The sequence below is a fragment of the Toxorhynchites rutilus genome, chromosome 3 (assembly GCF_029784135.1).
Source record: "Toxorhynchites rutilus septentrionalis strain SRP chromosome 3, ASM2978413v1, whole genome shotgun sequence".
NCBI lineage: Eukaryota > Metazoa > Arthropoda > Insecta > Diptera > Culicidae > Toxorhynchites > Toxorhynchites rutilus.
Genome location: NC_073746.1, coordinates 122,760,830 through 122,781,440, shown reverse-complemented (window position 1 = coordinate 122,781,440; position 20,611 = coordinate 122,760,830). Strand labels below are relative to the sequence as shown.

Sequence of the window (20,611 nt, the reverse complement as noted above, 5' to 3'; positions counted from 1 at the left end):
GGAAGCAGCTCATAATAGATTATTCCTTGACAATCCCACCAAACACACAGCAGAACCTTCCTGGCCGTTAATGAGGGCTTGGCCACCGTCTGAGCCGCTTCAGCGGGCTTCGACCACGACCGTTTGCGCTTCACGTTGTCGTAAGTGACCCACTTTTCATCGCCACCATCCGCTTCAGAAACGGTTCGATTTTGTTGCGATTCACATGCGTCGATACGGTCAAAGATGTTTTTTTGCGTCAACGTGTGTGGCACCCTATAGTCCTTGACAGTGTTTGTTTGATTAAGTCGTTCGTGAGTTATAGTGTCGCAAATATGGAGCAAAATAGAGAGAAAATCCAACATATTTTACAGTACTACTATGACAAAGGCAAAAATGCATCTCAAGCTGCCAATAAAATTTGTGCAGTTTATGGACCCGATACAGTTTCCATTTCCACCGCACAACGATGTTTTCAACGTTTTCGTTCTGGTGTAGAGGTCGTCGAAGATGCGCCACGCTCCGGAAGGCCTGTCGTCGAAAATTGCGACAAAATCGCTGAATTAGCCGAGAAAGACCGGCATAGTAGCAGCCGTAGCATCGGCCAAGAGCTGGGGATAAGTCATCAAACCGTTATTAACCATTTGAAGAAGCTTGGATTCACAAAGAAGCTCGATGTATGGGTGCCACACACGTTGACGCAAAAAAACATCTTTGACCGTATCGACACATGTGAATCTCAACAAAATCGAACCGTTTCTGAAGCGGATGGTGACTGGCGATGAAAAGTGGGTCACTTACGACAACGTGAAGCGCAAACGGTCGTGGTCGAAGCCCGCTGAAGCGGCTCAGACGGTGGCCAAGCCCTCATTAACGGCCAGGAAGGTTCTGCTGTGTGTTTAGTGGGATTGTCAAGGAATAATCTATTATGAGCTGCTTCCCTATGGCCAAACGCTCAATTCGGACCTGTACTGCCAACAACTGGACCGCTTGAAGGTAGCACTCATGAAGAAGAGGCCATCTTTGATAAACAGAGGTCGCATTGTCTTCCATCAGGACAACGCCAGGCCACACACTTCTTTGGTCTGTCTGCTCTGCGATGGGACACTTTGCCTTTTCGGTTGCGTGTGGCTGTTTTGTGTTTTTAGTTGCATGTCGAAACGTGTTGCTGTTAGAAATCACGTCATGCAAAAACTTAGAAAAACTTAGAGCATTTGTTGGGAGGAAGGGAATGATTTCAGAAGTGGATAATTGAGACGCAAATATGCTTTTTTCGCACTGAAATGCATATAAACCATCGAAAAAAAACTAAATAGACGATAACTTCGTCAAATATGCTTATTTTCATATACCGCACAAAAAAAATCGAACAAAAACAGAAAACCGCACAAAAACAGGTTTTACTGTATATTGTTTTCGCTGCACTAGAAGTACTGTATTAATTTTTGCATAACCAAAGGCGCAATGAAGTTACAAGACAGCGGCAAACTGTATTTTTGGGGTTAACCCTTTATAAGACCGTTGCAACTATAGTGCCACTCACAAAAAATATTTATTTCACCGCGCTTGGAATATTATTTCAATAGTTTGCTTAACCAAAGACTTCTAAAGATATCCGGGAATATTACAATTTCTCTCCGCGATCGCACTGCATATGTCTTGGTCAATTAACAAGTCAGTACTGCGGCAATCAGTGCTTGAACACTCCTAATTTTACACCATCTCACATCGGAAGACGTCTGAGTTTTGCCAAAACTCGCATGAACCGACAGTGGGGCATGGTTTGTTATGACAAAGAATGTTTCCAAAAGAATATATTTTGCTATATATCATAACGAAAATTTCTTCAATATATAGGTTATCTTCACTGACGAAAAAAGTTCAATTTGGATGGCCCTGGTGGTTTCAACGGGTACTGGCGTGATTTACGGAAGATGGAACAGTATTTTTCAACCAGGAATTTTAGTGAAGGCTCGTGCATGGTTTGGGCGGGATTCTGTGCAACTAGAAAGGTCGAAAATGGGTCGGGCTATTTTAGAGATACATTTTTTAAATACGTTGTTCAGCAAAATCAACATAAAATGTGAATGGATATCTTAGAAACAAAAAAAAAAGTGATATTTAGATATTTTACGTAATATTATATTACTGTTTGAAATCGTTCTATAGTACAAATAAAATGAACTATTGAATTGACAACTGATACAGTTTCTTTAGAAACAGAATATATTAATTCATGATATCAGAGTTCAGGAGTGTACAATGCGAAAAAAAGGAAACAGTTGACGATAACAAGTTACAATAGGAATTGGTAGCAGCAGGGGTACACTTTACTTTGTTCTGATCTCCTTCGCTGTCTAAAACAGCAAGAGAAACCGAAGAGGTTGTACTACAATCTGTACATTTTGCCTGCGAATCCGGAAAAATAAAACAATCCCGTAGATTTGAAAATATTTTCATAGATCTGGCATCCCAGATTCAACCTTACCGGTCTTACAGCATAGCCCAGGTACTCCATTCAATAGTTCTCCAATTGCGAAACTAGTTAAATTATTCAATTTATGTGTTACAAAATTGAGTGGTAGCTAAACCACATTACATATGCCCATATCACAGGATTTTATTGGTTTCGCCCTTCTTCTCCCTCTTTCTTCGTCCATCAGCGGAACAGTCTGCCCCTTTTCTTGTTCGATCACTTGTTCAACAGTTGTTTGGTGTTTGCTTGCGGTAGCCATCCAGTGAGCATTATCTGCCGTTATTTATATATGTTTTCGATCCCCCTCGGCCTCTTGGCCGAGGGCAGTCTGCGGTGTGCGGTGATGGTGGTGGCGACAGGACTTCCGCCCTTTACCAAGCGCGCGCACACACCAAGCCCTGTTAGTAGCAGGTTTCCACCCACCTTCTCTCTTTCACTCGAGCACGCGTAAAAATGACAGCACACAGAGGGAATGTAACAATTTGAGCACCCCGCCACGAGAGCCAACCCAGGCACTCGGCATGTGTTCGTGTGAATTCTCGCATTTCTGCCAAAAAGATAATAAATTTCAAACTAAACTGCTTCAGCTACATTCTTGGATTGCGCTTGGGTGCACGCTGCCTGGCTGGAACATTGGATTGCACTCAGCGAAACACACCACTCGGGATCCGTTGTTGGAAGAACATCGCCATCATCACCATTGAAGCTGGTGTCTGTGCAGTGCCCAAGAGTTGGGGAAACCCTCGCGCTCTGTTACGTGCGAAAGTAGAACTAGAAAAAAAAAGATACAAATCCCGTATGCTTGAATACAATAATTGCATTTACTATGATAGCCTCAATTTATTGGCCATATTTCTTGGTCTATTTGACCTTCGGAAGGTCTTCTCCCGGTGCGAGTGTAACCCTAGTGAAAATTTAATTTATTATGGATGTTCTGGTTGGGCTTTAGCTAGCAACGGACAACGTGAAATCTCATGATTTAATCAAATATCTTTCGTACATCTAAGGGAATTGACAAACGCGTCATAATACGCGAACATCATACAAAGCGTTTTGTGATAAATGTCGGTCATTAAATCCGGACATAATTTATTAAAAATGGATCATAATAGGCGACATGCCACTGTAAAGGAAGTCATATCCGAACTTCGTTGTGTAATTACGTCATAACAAGAGGTTGATCAATACAAACGGAGTCATAATAAACGGATTCTACTGTATTATATTTATTTGAGTAAAACCTTTTGTATTGAAGTTTTGTAAGCATATAAAGAGTAGCAGTTGGATCTTCCACGAAATATTTCAACTATTTTCATTTTTTTTTCAGATTTTGTTTCACGGCGGTGTTCTTGTGTTTTATCTCGATATTCCAAGTTATTTTTTTTCCAATGTCTAAACGAAAGTGTATTTTCATCGCAAGGATCGCCTAAGAAATATGTTAAATATTTCTTTATTTCATATGTTTTTATTTATTTACTAACTGCAAGTCTCCGTGAACGAAGGAAAAGTAGAAGAATGAAGGGGAATACTTGCCTAGAGTATAAACAGTGGACATCACCTCATTAGTTGATTACAAGTCAGTCGCCAATAAGCTGAAAGAATATAATATTGAGTATTTTACCCATGATATCGCTGCTGAGAAACCCTTAAAAGTCGTCCTTCGAGGTCTAATGGATATGGATATCAAAGAGCTGGAGGCAGCTTTGAAGCACGTAAATTTGCAACCCTTACAAATTTTTAAAATGAAACGACATAACTCGAATATTAAGTACCGTGATCAGCTTTATCTTATCCACTTAACCAAGGGATCAACGACACTCAAAGAACTACAGAAAATCCGAACTCTGCACCACATCGCCGTAGTATGGCAACGCTATAAACCAGTACACCGCGACGTCACAATGTGTGGCAATTGCCTGATGCCTGGTCATGGAACCAAGCACTGTCACATGAGGAGCCGCTGTGCCAAGTGTGGTAAAAATCATAAGACCCCGGATTGTTCTGAGACCGAAATCAAGATCAAGTGCCTCAACTGCGATGGAGAACACTCAACCACAAGGCGATCCTGTCCGAAGCGTGAACAGTTCATCAAATTCCGGAACAATGCGGCTCAGCGTACTAAAACAAAACCGAAAACAACTTCCCAGGGCTACTGGCATCAAGCAGACCCATCCCGAATTTATTACCTCTTCCTCTTCCGCAACAACGAAGAACAGAAATTGATAGGACAGATTGCAGCCATTCCACGCCTGGATTCCGGACATATGCACAGGTCGCTGCTGTTACCCCAGAGGACACACTATATTCAATGGAACATATGGCGATATTACGATCGATTTACTCGACAAACAGACTCGCGTATGCAAGACAAGTAACGAACAAGTCGCAGTCATGCTGCAATTCTATTATCATCACCGTAGCCTTCTCGCTCAGACTGCTTAACTTCAACGCCGCTTCAGTGGCGAATAAACAGCTAGAGTTTATCGAATTTCTACGAAACCATGAAATCGACGTTGCCTTCATCACAGAAACGCACCTCAAGCCAAACATTAATTTCTCCTTGCCGGAGCACACGTTCGTAAGGTTCGACCGCATCAAAGCTCGGAGAGGTGGTGTCGCCATAGCCATCCGCCGGGGTCTCCAGTTCAAATTGCTCTCTGACTTCCGTTTGAGCATCATCGAGGCAGTTGGCATCGAACTAACCTCTTCCAACAGACCGATCATCATAATCGCTGCTTACTGTCCAGTGCAATGTAAAGAAATTGACGACAGTTCGACTAAGCTGAAAAACGACATCCAAAAACTGACTCGCTGGAAAGGTAATTTCATCGTAGCTGGGGATCTCAATGCACGCCACTCAATCTGGGGGAACGTTAGAAACAACAGGAATGGAATCGTTTTAGCCAATGACGCTCAAGCCGGACATTATGTTGTACTCCATCCGGACTCACCAACGTTTTTCTCACCAGCCGGTGTTGGCTCTACTCTGGACATCACTTTGACAAACATCGCTGAGATGCTCACAACACATCAGACACGAACAGAGATGTCATCGGACCATCTTCCGGTGATCTTCGAAATGAACGCAATCATCAATCAGTGCGAGCAGCAACTAAGACGAAACTACCATCGCGCCAACTGGCCGCGACTGCAACAATTCATCGAGGATCGGGTGATTGAGCACCCAATATTGGAATCAATCGATGACATCGACTGTACATTGGAGAGTTTAACCAACACCGTTCAAGAAGCGGTGAACCTATTCGTTCCAACAACGCAAGTTTCACGTAAGTTTTTGCAGCTTGATGTTGAAACCAGAAGAATAATTCAGCTTAGGAATAGTGTTAGAAGGCAATTCCAAAGAACGCAAAATATTTCTAGAAAGGTCCTTTATAAAAAATTAAATAAAATCATTTCAGCTCGTGTTCAAAAGATCAGAAACAGGGAATTTGAAAAAAACATTAAGGCCTTGCCCAACTATTCCAAGCCCTTCTGGCGACTTACAAAAATTCTAAAATCAAAGCCGAAACCCATTCCACCTTTAAGGCATGATGACCGTGTTGAGCTTACATCTGTTGAAAAAGCCAATTCAATCTCTCGTCATTTTATGGCTTCTCATAACTTGGGGCAAAATATTGCTAGCCCGATGGAAGCAGAAGTAACTGAAAGCGTGTCGCAAATTAATGCAGCCCCGAATGAATTGCCTGAGAACAATAAAATCACAATCGAGGAGTTGAAGAATATCATCCGCTTCTCTCGTAATATGAAGGCTCCGGGATTCGATGGCATTTTCAACATCGTTTTGAAAAATTTTGGACCCAAATCTCATACCCTGTTGGTGAAAATATTCAACCGTTGTCTCGAGTCTAGCTACTTCCCCACAGCGTGGAAGCAGTCCAAGGTGATACCAATTCCAAAACCAGGGAAGGACCCAACCATCCCGTCTAGCTACCGACCAATTAGTCTGCTCTCGTCATTGAGTAAGCTTTTCGAGAAGTGCATTTATACCAGGCTCCTCAACCACTCCGAGTCCAACAACATCTTCATGAACGTTCAATTCGGATTCAGACGTGGCCATTCGACAGTCCACCAACTTCAACGAGTATCAAATATTGTAAGGCGAAACAAAACGATTTCAAAGACAACAGTGATGGCCTTCTTGGATATAGAGAAAGCCTTTGACAACGTGTGGCACGACGGGTTGGTCCACAAGCTTTACCAATACAACTTCCCGGTCTACCTTGTAAAAATAACATCAAACTATCTAAGAGACAGAACATCAAAGGTCAGCATCGGTCACTCGCTTTCTCAGCCGTATGATGTTACCGCAGGAGTCCCCCAAGGGAGCATTTTGGGGCCTATATTATACAATTTGTATACTTCTGACATCCCGCCGTTGCCGGGCGAAGGAACGCTATCGTTATTTGCTGACGATTCTGCGATCTCTTTTGAGGGCCGAATAATCCGCGCGCTGGTGTCGAAACTCCAGAACGGTCTCAATGCTTTCATCAACTATCTCTCCACTTGGAAGATATGCGTAAATGGAACGAAAACTCAGGCAGTTGTTTTCCCACACAGTAAGAGTCCGCGTCTAATCTCAGCGACGAAAATCCGGGTACAGAATATGGACATAGAATGGTCATCCGAAGTTCGTTACCTAGGTCTCATCCTGGATAACAAGTTATCATTCCGCTCCCACATAGATGAAAGGGTCCTAAAGAGTATGATACTACTCAAAAGTTTGTACTCCATCATCAAGCGGCGCTCTAGGACGTCCCCTTCCAACAAGTTAGCGGTCTATAAGCAGGTAGTTGCACCGATGTTAGAGTACGCCTCACCTATATGGCAGGGTTGCGCAAAGAGCCATATCAAAAAACTCCAAATTGTCCAAAACAAATTTTTGAGGATGATTTTGAACAAACCACGACACACACGAACTACTGAGCTTCATCGGATGGCGGGTATTGACACTATCTTGAATAGAATCACAATGCACACGGATAGAGTCAGAAGTAAAGCCTTGGTTTCCGAATCGGAAATTATAAGATGTTTATACTTACAATAACAAATTTTGTTTGTTTTTTTTTGTTTCCGTGTAGAATAACAAATTTTTAGGCTGTAAGGATTAGGTTTAGTTAATTAAAATATTTCGGAACATGTGCTACCAAGACATAAATGTATAAACCCGCTATAGGAAGAATTTGAACCAACAAAGAAAGGAGAAAACTAAAGCTGAAAAACTTCATGTATGAAAGTTGAATCAATTAAAATTGTAAACCATTGTAACAAACAAAAGAAAAATAATAAACAAAAAAATTTATTTTTTTTTTTTAAAAAAAGGAAAACTTTCATTCGGCATCGGACTGTTGAGCAATCCAGTTCACTTTGCTTTCGCTGCGCTTCGATCTAAGATTGGACCCCACCAGTGGTAATCCAACTTGGATATCGTCGTTTGGTTTTTCTGTTAGTTTTTCGCGTTATTCGTATTGTGTTTTTCTTTCCGCGTCATAAATTGGACGCTTCGTGTAGTGTGTGATAAGCACGAAGAAGAGGAAGGCAGGCTCGAGCCCTGCAAAAAATGAACGCATTGCTAGGGGCAATAAAATTTCGAGGCAAGCGTCATCTAATGATGGACGCGATGTTGGTGCAGTGAAAAGCGCTCGCATTGAACCGAGCCTTCGCGAGTGTGACACCGCATCGAACAACAGCGAAATAGGTGATTTCGGCGCGTTGGTCGAAAATGTAAACGCCGTTACCCAGGCAGCAACCAAAATCAAGCTCCTCCCGCTGGTGGTGAAGGCGGCCGCTCTTGACAAACTCATCAGCGAATTCGCATCCATGGGCAGAGTACAAGCTGTGTGGCATAATTCAGTCTTTTTCCAAGCAGTTAACATTGTTCGTTCTCCGTCATCATAAGGGCTTCGTTGGTGCATTTGAGAATGCATCAATGCATTAAACTGACGTTATGGCGAAGCAGGCGTTGAGGTTGTGTGCCAAAAAATATTTAGAGAATACCAAGAATCTTGAATGTCTTATTGGAATGTTATAAGTTATTTAGGTTCGCGTACCAGTCGCAAAACTGCCTTCAACTAGGATTGCATTTGCGCTAATATTGATCATAATGAAGCATTGCTACTGTTTTCGAGGTTCTTAACAAAAAGAGTTTATTTCGCTTGTATAGTCACCAAGAAAGTAAATGTCGTTCTGGAATTTTGTATGTGATTAGGTTTCGCTTGCCAGTAGCAAAACTTCCTCCACTAAGGGTGACAGCTGCGCTTCTCTCGAGAATGAAAAAGTAATGCAACTTTCAACAACAACGCAACAGTTGTTTCTAAAATTTCATAGCATTATAGAATAATATCCGAAGGTATAACTACTGTTGCTACTGTTTTCGAGGTTCTTAACAAAAAGAGTTTATTTCGCTTGTATAGTCACCAAGAAAGTAAATGTCGTTCTGGAATTTTGTATGTGATTAGGTTTCGCTTGCCAGTAGCAAAACTTCCTCCACTAAGGGTGACAGCTGCGCTTCTCTCGAGAATGAAAAAGTAATGCAACTTTCAACAACAACGCAACAGTTGTTTCTAAAATTTCATAGCATTATAGAATAATATCCGAAGGTATAAGCGACTTATATTAAATAACAGCGTTGTTCTACGTCAACATGCGGTCGTATCTTGGACACGACCTCCTATAATTTTTTTTATTTTTTCTTACAATTGAAAACCACGAATACAATAAAATAATCGATTTGAAGAAAATAACAATAATAATGCAGACAATGAAGAAAATGATGTAATCGTAATGCTCTTAAAAAATCAGGAAAAAATTGCCCCTCATGTAGAAAAAAAAAAAAAAAAAGACACATACGAACACATTTAAATAAAAATTAGAGCAGAAGTGGGACTCGTGCAACGTGCTCCCGTGGCCGAGTGGTTAGCGTCATAACTAACATGCCGGGTGTTCGGGTTCGATTCCCGTTCTGGTCGGGGGAATGCGTATGGCAGCCCCCCCTTAGAGAGGGAGGTCTTTTGTATAGTTGCTTGATTAATTCTCGAGAAATTTCCTCCGACTTGCACTGTGATCACGCGTATTCTAGAGCTTGCCATTCAGAATGCATTCAAGGCGTGTTATTTGGCATAGAAATCTCAACTAAGTACTAATTTTTTTTTTTTTTTTATAAACACATTTATTTCGAACACTAGATTACATTACATTATAGTTTTACACAGGTACACATTGTAGATAAAATTCTAAGGCTTCTACAGAAAGTGTGTTATTTTCATCTAAAATAAAATTTACATAATTTATAAACAATCTTAGAGCTCTAAATTTGTCTCTTCTTCTAATTTGCTTTAACTCAGGAAGAATGAAATTCTTAAAATTGACTCTTCTTCCCACGATTGTTTCCAATCGTGAGAGAGTGACACTCCAGAGTAGCCTAATTCTTTGACACTGCGTTATTTTGTGTTCTAAATTTTCTACTGCATTTGGACAGTACTGACACATAGGGCTGTCTGTTCGATTTTGTCGATAAAGTAACGCAGCATTTGGTATTTTCCCGTTCACCAGTAGATAATATAAAGAGCGTTCGGCCGATGTAAGTTTTCTACTCTTGATGGTCTCCCAAACACTTTTCCAGAGCACGTTAGGGTTTTCCAACGATATTTTTGGTGTGTGTATGCTTTCTCTGAAAAAGTCGTGCAGAGAAGCAGTCGAAGGATTTTGCTTGAGACGATCAGGAACGTATGCTATAGTTTTTGCAACATTTTTTAAACAAGGATATAGTGCTGGAACAGCTGCAACATTCGGTGGATTACCCAGACAATTCGAGAATGTGAATGCAAAGGGAGTGAATTCCATGTCTCTGATGAATCGACTGACTAGAAGCGCTTTGCATTTATACTTTGGCAGATGCAGATTGAGACCACCCATGCTAACTGGTAGTGCAAGTTGTTCTATGGGTATTCTCGTTGGGTGCCGATCCCAGATGAAGCTGCCTATTTGAGATGTGATACGAGCAATTGCAATATTTGGGGCACTGATAACAGAGGCCAGGAACCACAACCGCGAGGTGATGAAAGTATTTAGTATAATAATTTTTTGATGTAATGTGAGGATCCTCGGCTTGAACATCCACATCAATTGCGACGTCTTTCTGATTGCATCATTCCAGTTGAAGTCGATTGTTTGCTTCATAGAGTTGAAATATGTGATCCCTAAAATTTTTACGGAGGGACGAACTGTCGGCCAAACAGACTCATCGGGTTGTTGCCAGCAGCCAATGTTAACTGCCACGGTTTTTGTCAGATTCAGAATAGATCCCGAACATAAGCCAAAGTCCACGAAGGTTTGTTCGATGATCGGAAGCTTATTGCTATCAGTTGTGATGATGGAAATGTCGTCCGCGTATGCTATCACTAGATCTAGTGGACCATTGCAAACTGAGCGCAGCTTTTCAAGGAGGGGATGTAGGTACAGGACAAATAGATGCATACTGATAGGATCGCCTTGTCTTACTGAGCATAGGATAGGGAATTCGGGAGAGAGATTTCCGTTTACTAGTAAACGCGAAATTGACGAGGACATTATCTTCCCAATTAGTGACACAAATTCCTGGTTCAAGCGAATGTTCCGCATCACGCCCAGAAGAAAATTTATATTCACTCTATCAAAGGCATGATCAAAGTCAAAGGAAATTATTTTCCCTGACCTTCTTCTGCAATTTAGTTCAACTATTCGGTCTTTTATTCCGTTCACGGCTTCGAATATGTTTCTCTTTGAGTTGGAACACTTTTGGCTTTTATTTAGTATATCATTTTCAGTCATCACATGGTCAAGTCGTTGTTTCAATATCCTAGCCAAAATTTTATAATCGAAATTGAGTAAGCTTATGGGTCTGTACGACTTAATTGTATCGTCTCCGGATCGCTTTTTGGAGAGTACAATTATCCCCTCAACAAATTTTTCAGGAATATTCCCTCGAATTGCTTCGTTAAGCATCAAATTCAATTGAGGGTGGATAATATCATAGGCTCTTTCGTAAAATTCTTTAGGAATACCATCTCTGCCTGGGGATTTCCTCGATGCACTTGACTTTATAGCGAAGAAGATTTCCGAGGTAGTGATTTCGTTCATCAGCTGATTGCTACTTACGGAGCCTTCTGGGACAATTCGATTTGTTGGAAAGTAATTATTTTGTTCTAAATTCTCCGCAGTGTAGAGGTTTTTGAAATAGTCAAACGCATGACTCTCTATTTCATTAGTGCAAGTGAGTAGCTGGTTCTGATGTTGTATTTTGTCGATAGTACTGTTCTTCTTCTTTTGTACCCTTTCACCGATTTGAAAAGAAGGAAGTTTTTCCCCACAGATTAATCGATCATTTAGATGTTCGTACGCTTTGGAAAAATTGCTTTGCAATTTTAGCATTTGTCCTTTAATTTTATTTATTTGTGTTCTCCCATTCAGGTTGTTCTGCATATTTTCATAAGCAATTTTCAATTGACGATACAAAAATTCGTTTCTTGCGTGGAAATCTCGAAACGCTTGGTTAGTTTTCCAACGGAAAAAACTCTTAATTTTGGGTTTTACGAAATTTATCCACCATTCTAGCCAACTATTATAGTTCCGTCCTTCTCGAAGCCAATAGTTCCACTTTCTGCTGAACTCCTCAAGGTTTTCCGAGTTGAGAACATGTGCACGAATAGACCAAAATCCTCGCCCATACGGACGGCCGAGATCAGGTAAACAACAGCGTACCTTGCAGGCTTTGTGATCCGAAAAAGACGTCACAAAATATTCAGCCGTACGGAGATGCGGAACAACAACCTGTGAAACGTAAATTCGATCGATGCGTGATGCTGCGTTTGCCCGAATGAAACTATAATCTATTCGATTTCCATTCAATACATCCCATACATCATAAAGCCCAAGATTATCAACGAGACGTTTGAGAGAGGGACTAAAACTGTTGGTTCCTGTGGCATCTTTGCAGGCTATAACGCTATTAAAATCACCGCCTAGAATCAAATAGTCACTACTATTTTGTAGATAGTAGGGGAGATTTTTGAAAAGATTTTCGCGAGCAGAGAAATTTTGCGAACCTGAATGTGCATAGACATTACATAAGGTACACTGGGGCAAGTGGAATTTGGGGGTAAGTGGATCAAATATAAAGTAAACAAATAACAAAAAATATTTTGCTTTGTTTCCACACAACATCTGCCAAACAATCAATAAACATCTACTAAACGTACTTTTTAGTCGTTGTGAACCACCAGACGCAACCAAATATTGCTTTGTTTACAATCGCATTTCTGCAGCTGCGATCAGAGTCGATTACGCTGTCAGTAAAATTACATTTTCGACGATCGGCAGTTCGGAAAACTGGTTACATTTCACTACTAGGTAATTGAAAAATGCTTATTTTTGTGTTTACCGATACAAAATGTGAAAGATTGTCTTTTTACTATAAAAATCGGCCTGTTTCCACTTGCCCCACATGTTTTTGTAATTGGGTTAAGTGGAATACGTGAAAGTAAACATTGCTTATTGAATGTTTTTAATCTTTACAGCCACCGGAAGAATGGTTCGCAAATACATTCGCAAGCGTTCTCCTGCTAAATACAGTGGACAGGACTTGACAGATGCGATGGATGATGTAAAAAACGGCAAGATGAAGATAAAAGCGGCAGCAAAGCACTTCCGAATCCCATATGCAACACTCTTCAAGCGAGTGAAAGGTCTGAGAGGCATTAAAAGTATAACGGGAGGCCGACCCACTGCTTTGCCGTTGAAGGTTGAAACACAGATCGCCGACTGTATCAAGAAAATGGATAAGTGGGGCTTTGGACTATCCAAAGAGGAGACAATTTTGGCAATAGCAGAGTACGTAAAAGTTAACAAGCTTCAAACACCGTTTGTAAGCGGTGTTCCGGGAGACGATTTTTTCCGGAATTTTAAGCGCCGGCATCATCTATCGCAAAAAAAGCCCCAAGCCGTTGAGGTCGCACGGAAACGAGGAGCTGATCCTTTCGTGATGACCGAATACTTCAAGCTCCTAAAACAGGTGACCACGAACGTTCCTCCAGAGCAGATATATAACATCGATGAGACTAGCTTCTGCCTCGATCCGAGTCGGGTTAAGACTGTGGGAGAAACTGGAAGAGCTGCTCATCGTGTCACGGGCGGTTCAGGAAAAGAAAATTTTACTGTATTGATGGGAGGAAATGCGGCTGGTGACAAATTACCACCACTTATTATTTTCAAAGGATCCAACGTATGGAACAGCTGGATGGCTAGTAAATGTGATGAATTTCCTGGAATAGTTTATGCTGCAACCAAAAACGGCTGGATGGAGACGGATGTTTTCGCCAACTACTTCGAACGGTCCTTTCTGAGCGCTACCGCTGAGGGACAATTGGTCCTACTTTACGATGGCCATGTATCACATGTTTCTCTTGCTCTCATCCAAAAAGCAATCGAGAATAATGTTGTGATACTCAAACTTCCGCCCCACACAAGTCATCTCTTGCAGCCTATGGACCTGGCGGTGTTTAAACCATTGAAGCAAGACTATGACAAGTGCGTTATCCAGTGGCAACGGAATCACTATGGGACGAAGCTGTCTAAATCAGCTTTTTCAAACATTATCTCCAAAGTTTGGAGATCATTTGATTCACAAATAATTAAAAATGGGTTCCGCAAGGCCGGCGTATACCCGTTTTCCGATAAGGTGATTCCGGAAGACAAATACGAACCGAGAGCATGGGCACGTTTCATCGCATCACAGCAAGCAGCTCAAACGTTAGATGACAACACTGTTGAGATCGTCGAAGGATCGAAGAAGGCGCTTCCAAGAGTAACAAACACCAGAGATGCAGCTTCAGCAACTTGTAATTGCATTGCTTCCTCAACAGGGAATGACCAAATGGAAAATGATAATCCACAAAATAATTCTTTTGAAGCGATTCTCCTTGACCATGTGAAACAGATTCCTGTTTCCAAAGCGCAGAGAAAAAAAGTTTGTCCTGGGGCAGAAGTTATAACATCGACTGATGCCGTTGTGAAGCTGGAAACGATCAAATCGGTTAAAGAGGCGACACAGAAAGCAAAGCGTAAGAGAGCTTCGAAGAAATCATAACTGTGGTTAGCGATGTACCTGCTATTTTTATCTATTGACCTGATTTTGAAGACTTGCGAAGCAATAACGATATTTATTGCATTTTTTTTTTATTTCCTTAAATGCATTGATTAATTAATTTTGTATTATCAAAGAATAAAAGAAAGTGAATACAGTTTGTTTTATTCATTCCCAAACACCTTTTTAACAGAGTTTAACTTGTTGTAAACATAAAATTCCAGGTTTCCACTAACCCCCGTATCAAGGGGTAAGTGGACTTTGGGGACTTGGAGATTATTTTTGGCCAAACTTAAAATCTAGTTGAGGAATTCATTTTTCGGTTCCATATATTAATAGCTAATCGGCTACAGTAGTGATGTGTATAATTCGTTTTGAAAAATAATCAAAAACAGGAAAAATAGGACACTTTATTTTTGAAATAATGGTTTTTGGGGTTCCACTTGCCCCAGTGTACCTTATAGTGACTGAGTCGTTGATCTTGACTGTTATGATTCGACTATCTAAACTTCTTTGCACGTTGCAGAGGGGGATGTGAGGCTTAAGCGCTATTGCTGTCCCTCGTTTGTTTTCGTCTACATTTGTCACCATATTGAATCCAGATATACTAAAATTAATATTTTTGACTTCTTGGAGCAAAATTATGTCGAACTCCATTAAACGTGCGAAGGTGGACAAGGCTGCTATTTTATTAGTACTAGATATTGAGTTGGTATTAATACTACCAATGTTGTAGCTGATTGGTAGATTATTCATATGGCAATGGATGAGGCATAAGGTACTGAATATAGTTTAGTAAGGAGAGGGTAATATGTAGCAGAGGAAATACTTCTTAAACATCATCTCCCTCATTTCGTGACTGGGACGACATATTCGATACTTTGTTAGTGATATCTGTAGATACATGAGGCGGAGAGCATGTCCGTTGTTTCTTTGGACGCCCCCTTCCTCGTTTTACTTTTTGAGGTGGTACACTCTCACACGACGACTCATTGCTTTCACTCTCGGAAATCTCCATTGTGGTGGGATGGGAATGAAGGCTAGAAAGAGGAATTTTGAAAGTGCTTACACTTACTGCGTCGGTTTCACTATGGACTTTGTGGTGCTGAGAACCCTCTACTCTCAGCGGGTCCCGAGTGTCGTTGCATTCGTTGATTCCGTTGTCCACTAGAGCAGCCTCATCTCCATGAGCACGATGTATAGATTCATCAATGAGTGCCGTCGACGTTATTGTGGAAATTGACATCGTTGTCTCTTTAGATGGTTCTAGGGGACAATTGGTTTGGGATGACGAAGTTGTTTCAGATGACGTGGTAGCAGTTGAACGAGAGGAGGATGCTTCCAAGCGATCATCCGCGTTCGGCTGAGTAACTCGCGCTCGTTCGTTGAGTTTGTTTAGATTGGTACCCACAAACTTCGGCAGAAGATCGTTGCCGAGGTTGGTTCCATTAAGCGCTCCCGCGTAGGTCGAGGTTTTGTTTTGTATTGTCTTCAGTCGATTGTTAAGATCAGTCTTTTGTCCGAGAAGCTTTTTGTTCTCGACACAAGTGATGCCTGGGTGCTGAAGATTTTGGCAATGTTTGCAAGTCTGTGGCTGGTTGCGATACGTAATCAATGATTGTTCCCCTTGGATAGAAACGAACGACTTAATGTGTCTTCGTAAAATCATCTTCGCTACCCGCACTCCCGTCGATACTCCTTTGTAGGCGAAGTTATCGCCCCATACCAATTCTTTGATGAGAAGAACATCCCTGTACTGCTTGAGATACTCTGCGATTTCCTCATTCCGAATATTCTCGGACAAATCATGGATTTTGACCTCTACTCCTCCGTCGTCCATCAAGAGTCGAACTTTGATTTTGTTTTTATTCACCTCCAACTCGTGTTTTTCGTTGTGTTGCTCAACAGCATCCTGAGCGGTCTTCAGATCGCAGCACTTTACATGAGCACAGTTTTGGGCATGGTTCATCTGTAGTCTGAAAACCTGGTCAATGGATAGACCGATTGTCTCGTGTACAAACTTGTGTATCTCCTCGAACGATGGGCGCTTGGGGAAGTTGGACAAATCCACTTTGAAGGTGTTCTCACGGGAGCGCACAGGTGTCATTTTTGCTATGATAACTCAAATAGCAAGAATGCAAAAACTGTCGTTAGTTGTCCTAACGCGAGGCAGGTCTATCTTCACACCGAAGTGTGGAACAAAAGCAATTCGAATACAATCGATACGCAGTGTAATCCGTAAACACGTCTGGTCGTGGCAAGAGCTTCGACCTAACTGTACTAATAAAAAATGACGCAAGTAATACTACGCTGAGACGGCGAAGTTCCTCTAGGAACGTTAGTGCCATTGAAGAAGAAGAAGAAGTGGGACTCAAAGTTATATTTTTTTCAAAATTTCGAAATGCCAGAAAATATGGAAAAGGTTTAGGTGCCGCAGGTTTAGTTTTTTTTTATTATTACATTTTTTGATGAACAAATTGTTTGAAGATATTTATCGGTAAAATATGTCACCCTTCTAAACTCGAGTACACCGCGAGTAATCGGTTTTCCACCTTACTAACCATAGATGTAAGAAAATTGTTTATATATATAGTTTTAAAATTATATTTAAGAATTCGGCTCCTTTAAACTTAAGTTACTGAGCCTGTAAAAATAAACGAATTAATAAAAAAAAAATTATCGGTACACCTTTTTTTTTTTATTAAATCGTTTATTTTTACAGGCTCAGTTACATAAGTTTAAAGGAGCCAAACTCCTATCTGTATTGTTACAAGTATATATAAACATTTTTCATTAATTCTAGTGTTAATGAAGTAGAGAACCGATTACTCGTGGTTTGCTCGAGTTTAGAAGGGTGATATTTTGTTTCAGGAAAAGGAAGGGATATAAGGATATGTTGACAATGTTCACACTCACATTCGCACTCACATTCATCATACTCAATTCTTAAGCCTATCTTATATCTAATATGTATTTACATTTCACCTTATTCTATTGTTTTTTTTTTAAATTCGTTTATTTGTACAGGCTCAGTTACATAGGTTTAAAGAAGCCAAACTCTCAACTATACTTTTACTATTAACATGTTTTCTTAATTCTACGGTTAATGAAATAGGAAACCGATTACTCGCGGTCGACTCGAGTTTAGAAGGGTGACACATTTTCCTTAGGAAAAGGATGGGATGTAAGGAGATTGTAACCATGTTCACACTCACACTCACACTCACTTTCACATTCATACTCACACTTCACACTGAATTCTTAAACTATCCTCACATCTAATATGTATTAACAATTTAACTTATTCTAATGTTATTCTATTGTTAGTAAGAAGGGATTTAATTTCTCGTGAAGGAAAAGGAAAAGGAGAATATAAGGATATAAGGACAATCACACACGAAGATCGATAACTTTTAAGAAGACATATATTTGGGACATGTAATCAAGGTCTAACCGAGCCAACACATCTCTCACCGGCACATTGGGCTGTCTTCCTCTGGCCCGAAGAGAGTTTTCTAAATTCGATCTGGCAACAAGATACACCTCGCATGACCAAACAACGTGTTCGATGTCGTGGTAACCTTGGCCACAAGCACAGATATTGCCATCGGCAAGATTAAAACGAAAGAGTAGCGCGTCTAACGAACAGTGATTGGACATGAGTCGAGAGAAGGTGCGAATAAAGTCCCGACTCAAGTCCAGACTTTTGAACCATGGTTTGAGGCTAACCTTAGGGATAATCGAATGAAGCCACCGACCCAATTCATCTTCGTTCCACTTACGTTGCCAGTTAGCGATGGTATTTTTACCGACTAAAGAATAAAATTCATGGAAGGCGATTTGACGCTGATAAATATCGCCTTCAATTGCACCTATCTTTGCCAATGAGTCAGCCCTCTCATTACCCGGAATTGAGCAATGTGAAGGGACCCAGACAAAGGTAATGACATAACAGCGTCTGGTTAAAGCACTCAAAATTTCTCGTATTCTCTCAAGGAAGTACGGCGAGTGCTTTTCCGGCCCACTGAACGGATAGCTTCGACAGAGCTAAGACTATCCGTTACAATGTAATAGTGTTCAACAGGTCGTGAGGCGACGCTGTCCAGCGCCCAGTGTATTGCTGCCAATTCAGCAATATACACTGAGCAAGGATTCTGAAGACTGTGGGAGGTGCTAAAAATGTCGTTGAACACTCCAAATCCTGTGGACTCATTCATAGAGGACCCATCAGTAAAGTACATATTATCACAATTGATACGCCCATATTTTGCATTGAAGATCGTAGGAACGATCCCCGATCGATGATAATCTGGAATTCCATGGATTTTCTCCTTCATGAACAGATCAAAATGTACAGAGGAATTGATGTAGTCAGGAAAACAAACACGGTTGGGAATATATGAAGAAGGATCAACCTGCTATCGGTACACCTTAGCAAGATGTACTTTCATTATTTTTTCGATATTTTTGTCTCAAAGCTATTGAGAATGGCGTGGAAAAAAACAAAAAAATGCATTTTTCACCATAGATCCTATGGTGTACCATATAAGGACTCAAATATATGGAACTACTGCCAAAATGTTTTATTTAATACCCTATACAATATGATGATTTGGTTTGGGGGCACTTTTTGTTCTCTTACCCAGCGAGACCCGTTGGAAATATAAGAAAAAAATTTTTTTGTGCCGCGCAACACTAAAAAAATCTGAAAAAAATCACACATGTCTGAAAATACCGTAGGAACACATTTAAATATGAATTAGAGTAGTACTGAATACCTAAATCCCAAAAAAAAATCAAAATTTCAATTTTTTTTTAGTACTACAATGTTTGATAAAAAAAAATTTTTTGATAATTTTTCATAATACACCGTAGTAAGATCCATTCAGTATTTTTTTTCAAATTTTTATCTCGAAGCTTTTGAGGATGGCGTGAAATAAACGAAAAATAAACTACAGATCCTATGTTAAACCATATAAGGTTTCAAATAAACCGTCAAATTTTTTTATTTCATATCTTATAAAATATGTGCCATACAGATGGTGATTTGGCTTGGGGGCACTTTTAACTCCCTTACTCCCTTAGGCCTTTCGAGAATATGTTTTGTTTTTCTCAAAAAACGCAATTCAAATAGCTAATGGTCACTGATTTATACGTATGACGAGTATACTCGTCGATCACTGGACCGATTCAGACGATCAACATATAAAATTTAAGCCAATTAGCTAGTCTTTTTTAGAAAAAGAATATTACAATTTCCATTAAATTGGATTTTGTAATTACTGATTGCATTTGTTTTTTTGTAGTTTACATGGTTAAAGATAGAGGACATTTTTTTATTTTTTTATTGAAATCTCGAGTCTCTCTACATAATATATCCCAAAATCAAAGAGATCATAACTCAAAAACGAAAAAAAAAAAAAAAAAAAAAAAAAAAAATTCTCAAATGGGGATCAACACTAGGGTAGGAGCCTGCCCGTTGGTCTCAAATGTTCCTATCTCACGCCTCCACGAAGATCATATGACGACATTTTTAGATCGGGCGTGAACTGGAAACACACACCTGGTCTTGGCTCCGAGAACGGGTGTCGAAAGTGGCTAAGTGAGGGGGTGCGAGCGAGTCAGAGCGCTATATCTCTCCCGGGGAAGGCCTCCCGGGTCATGGAGGCCTTGCCAACCCGCTGTCTCCCGGGCAAAGGAGATACACCCAGAAAATGGAGCTACGTTCACGAAGAATACTTAGAATGCGATCGCCCGAGGAGGGTCCCCGAACTGGAGCTGGTCCTGGAACGGGAGTAAGAGCGAGCGGCCAGCGGCTGGAGGGCGAGGTGCAAGAGCGGGCCACCAGCCGGGTTCAACCCGAAGAGCTACCGCCACACGGAAACAGCAGCCATCAACATCACCAACGAAACGCTGCGCCTACGAGGCGTGTTGCGACTGTCAGACGACAGTCGTCCACACTTGTGGGTACTACTAGGCGACGGATCATGTGGACACACGAAATGAACAAATTCGTGATC

The 20,611-nt window shown here is 40.8% G+C and overlaps 1 protein-coding gene across 1 annotated transcript; it reads left to right on the top strand.

Moving 5' to 3' along the window:
• The first annotated feature begins 12,590 nt into the window (after nucleotides 1-12,590).
• LOC129776961 (uncharacterized) lies at nucleotides 12,591-15,041 on the top strand. Its single transcript, XM_055782945.1, has 2 exons — nucleotides 12,591-12,859; nucleotides 13,027-15,041. The coding sequence occupies exon 2, from the start codon at nucleotides 13,038-13,040 to the stop codon at nucleotides 14,592-14,594; it is 1,557 nt and encodes a 518-aa protein (XP_055638920.1). The 5' UTR covers nucleotides 12,591-12,859; nucleotides 13,027-13,037; the 3' UTR covers nucleotides 14,595-15,041.
• Nucleotides 15,042-20,611: the final 5,570 nt, after the last annotated feature.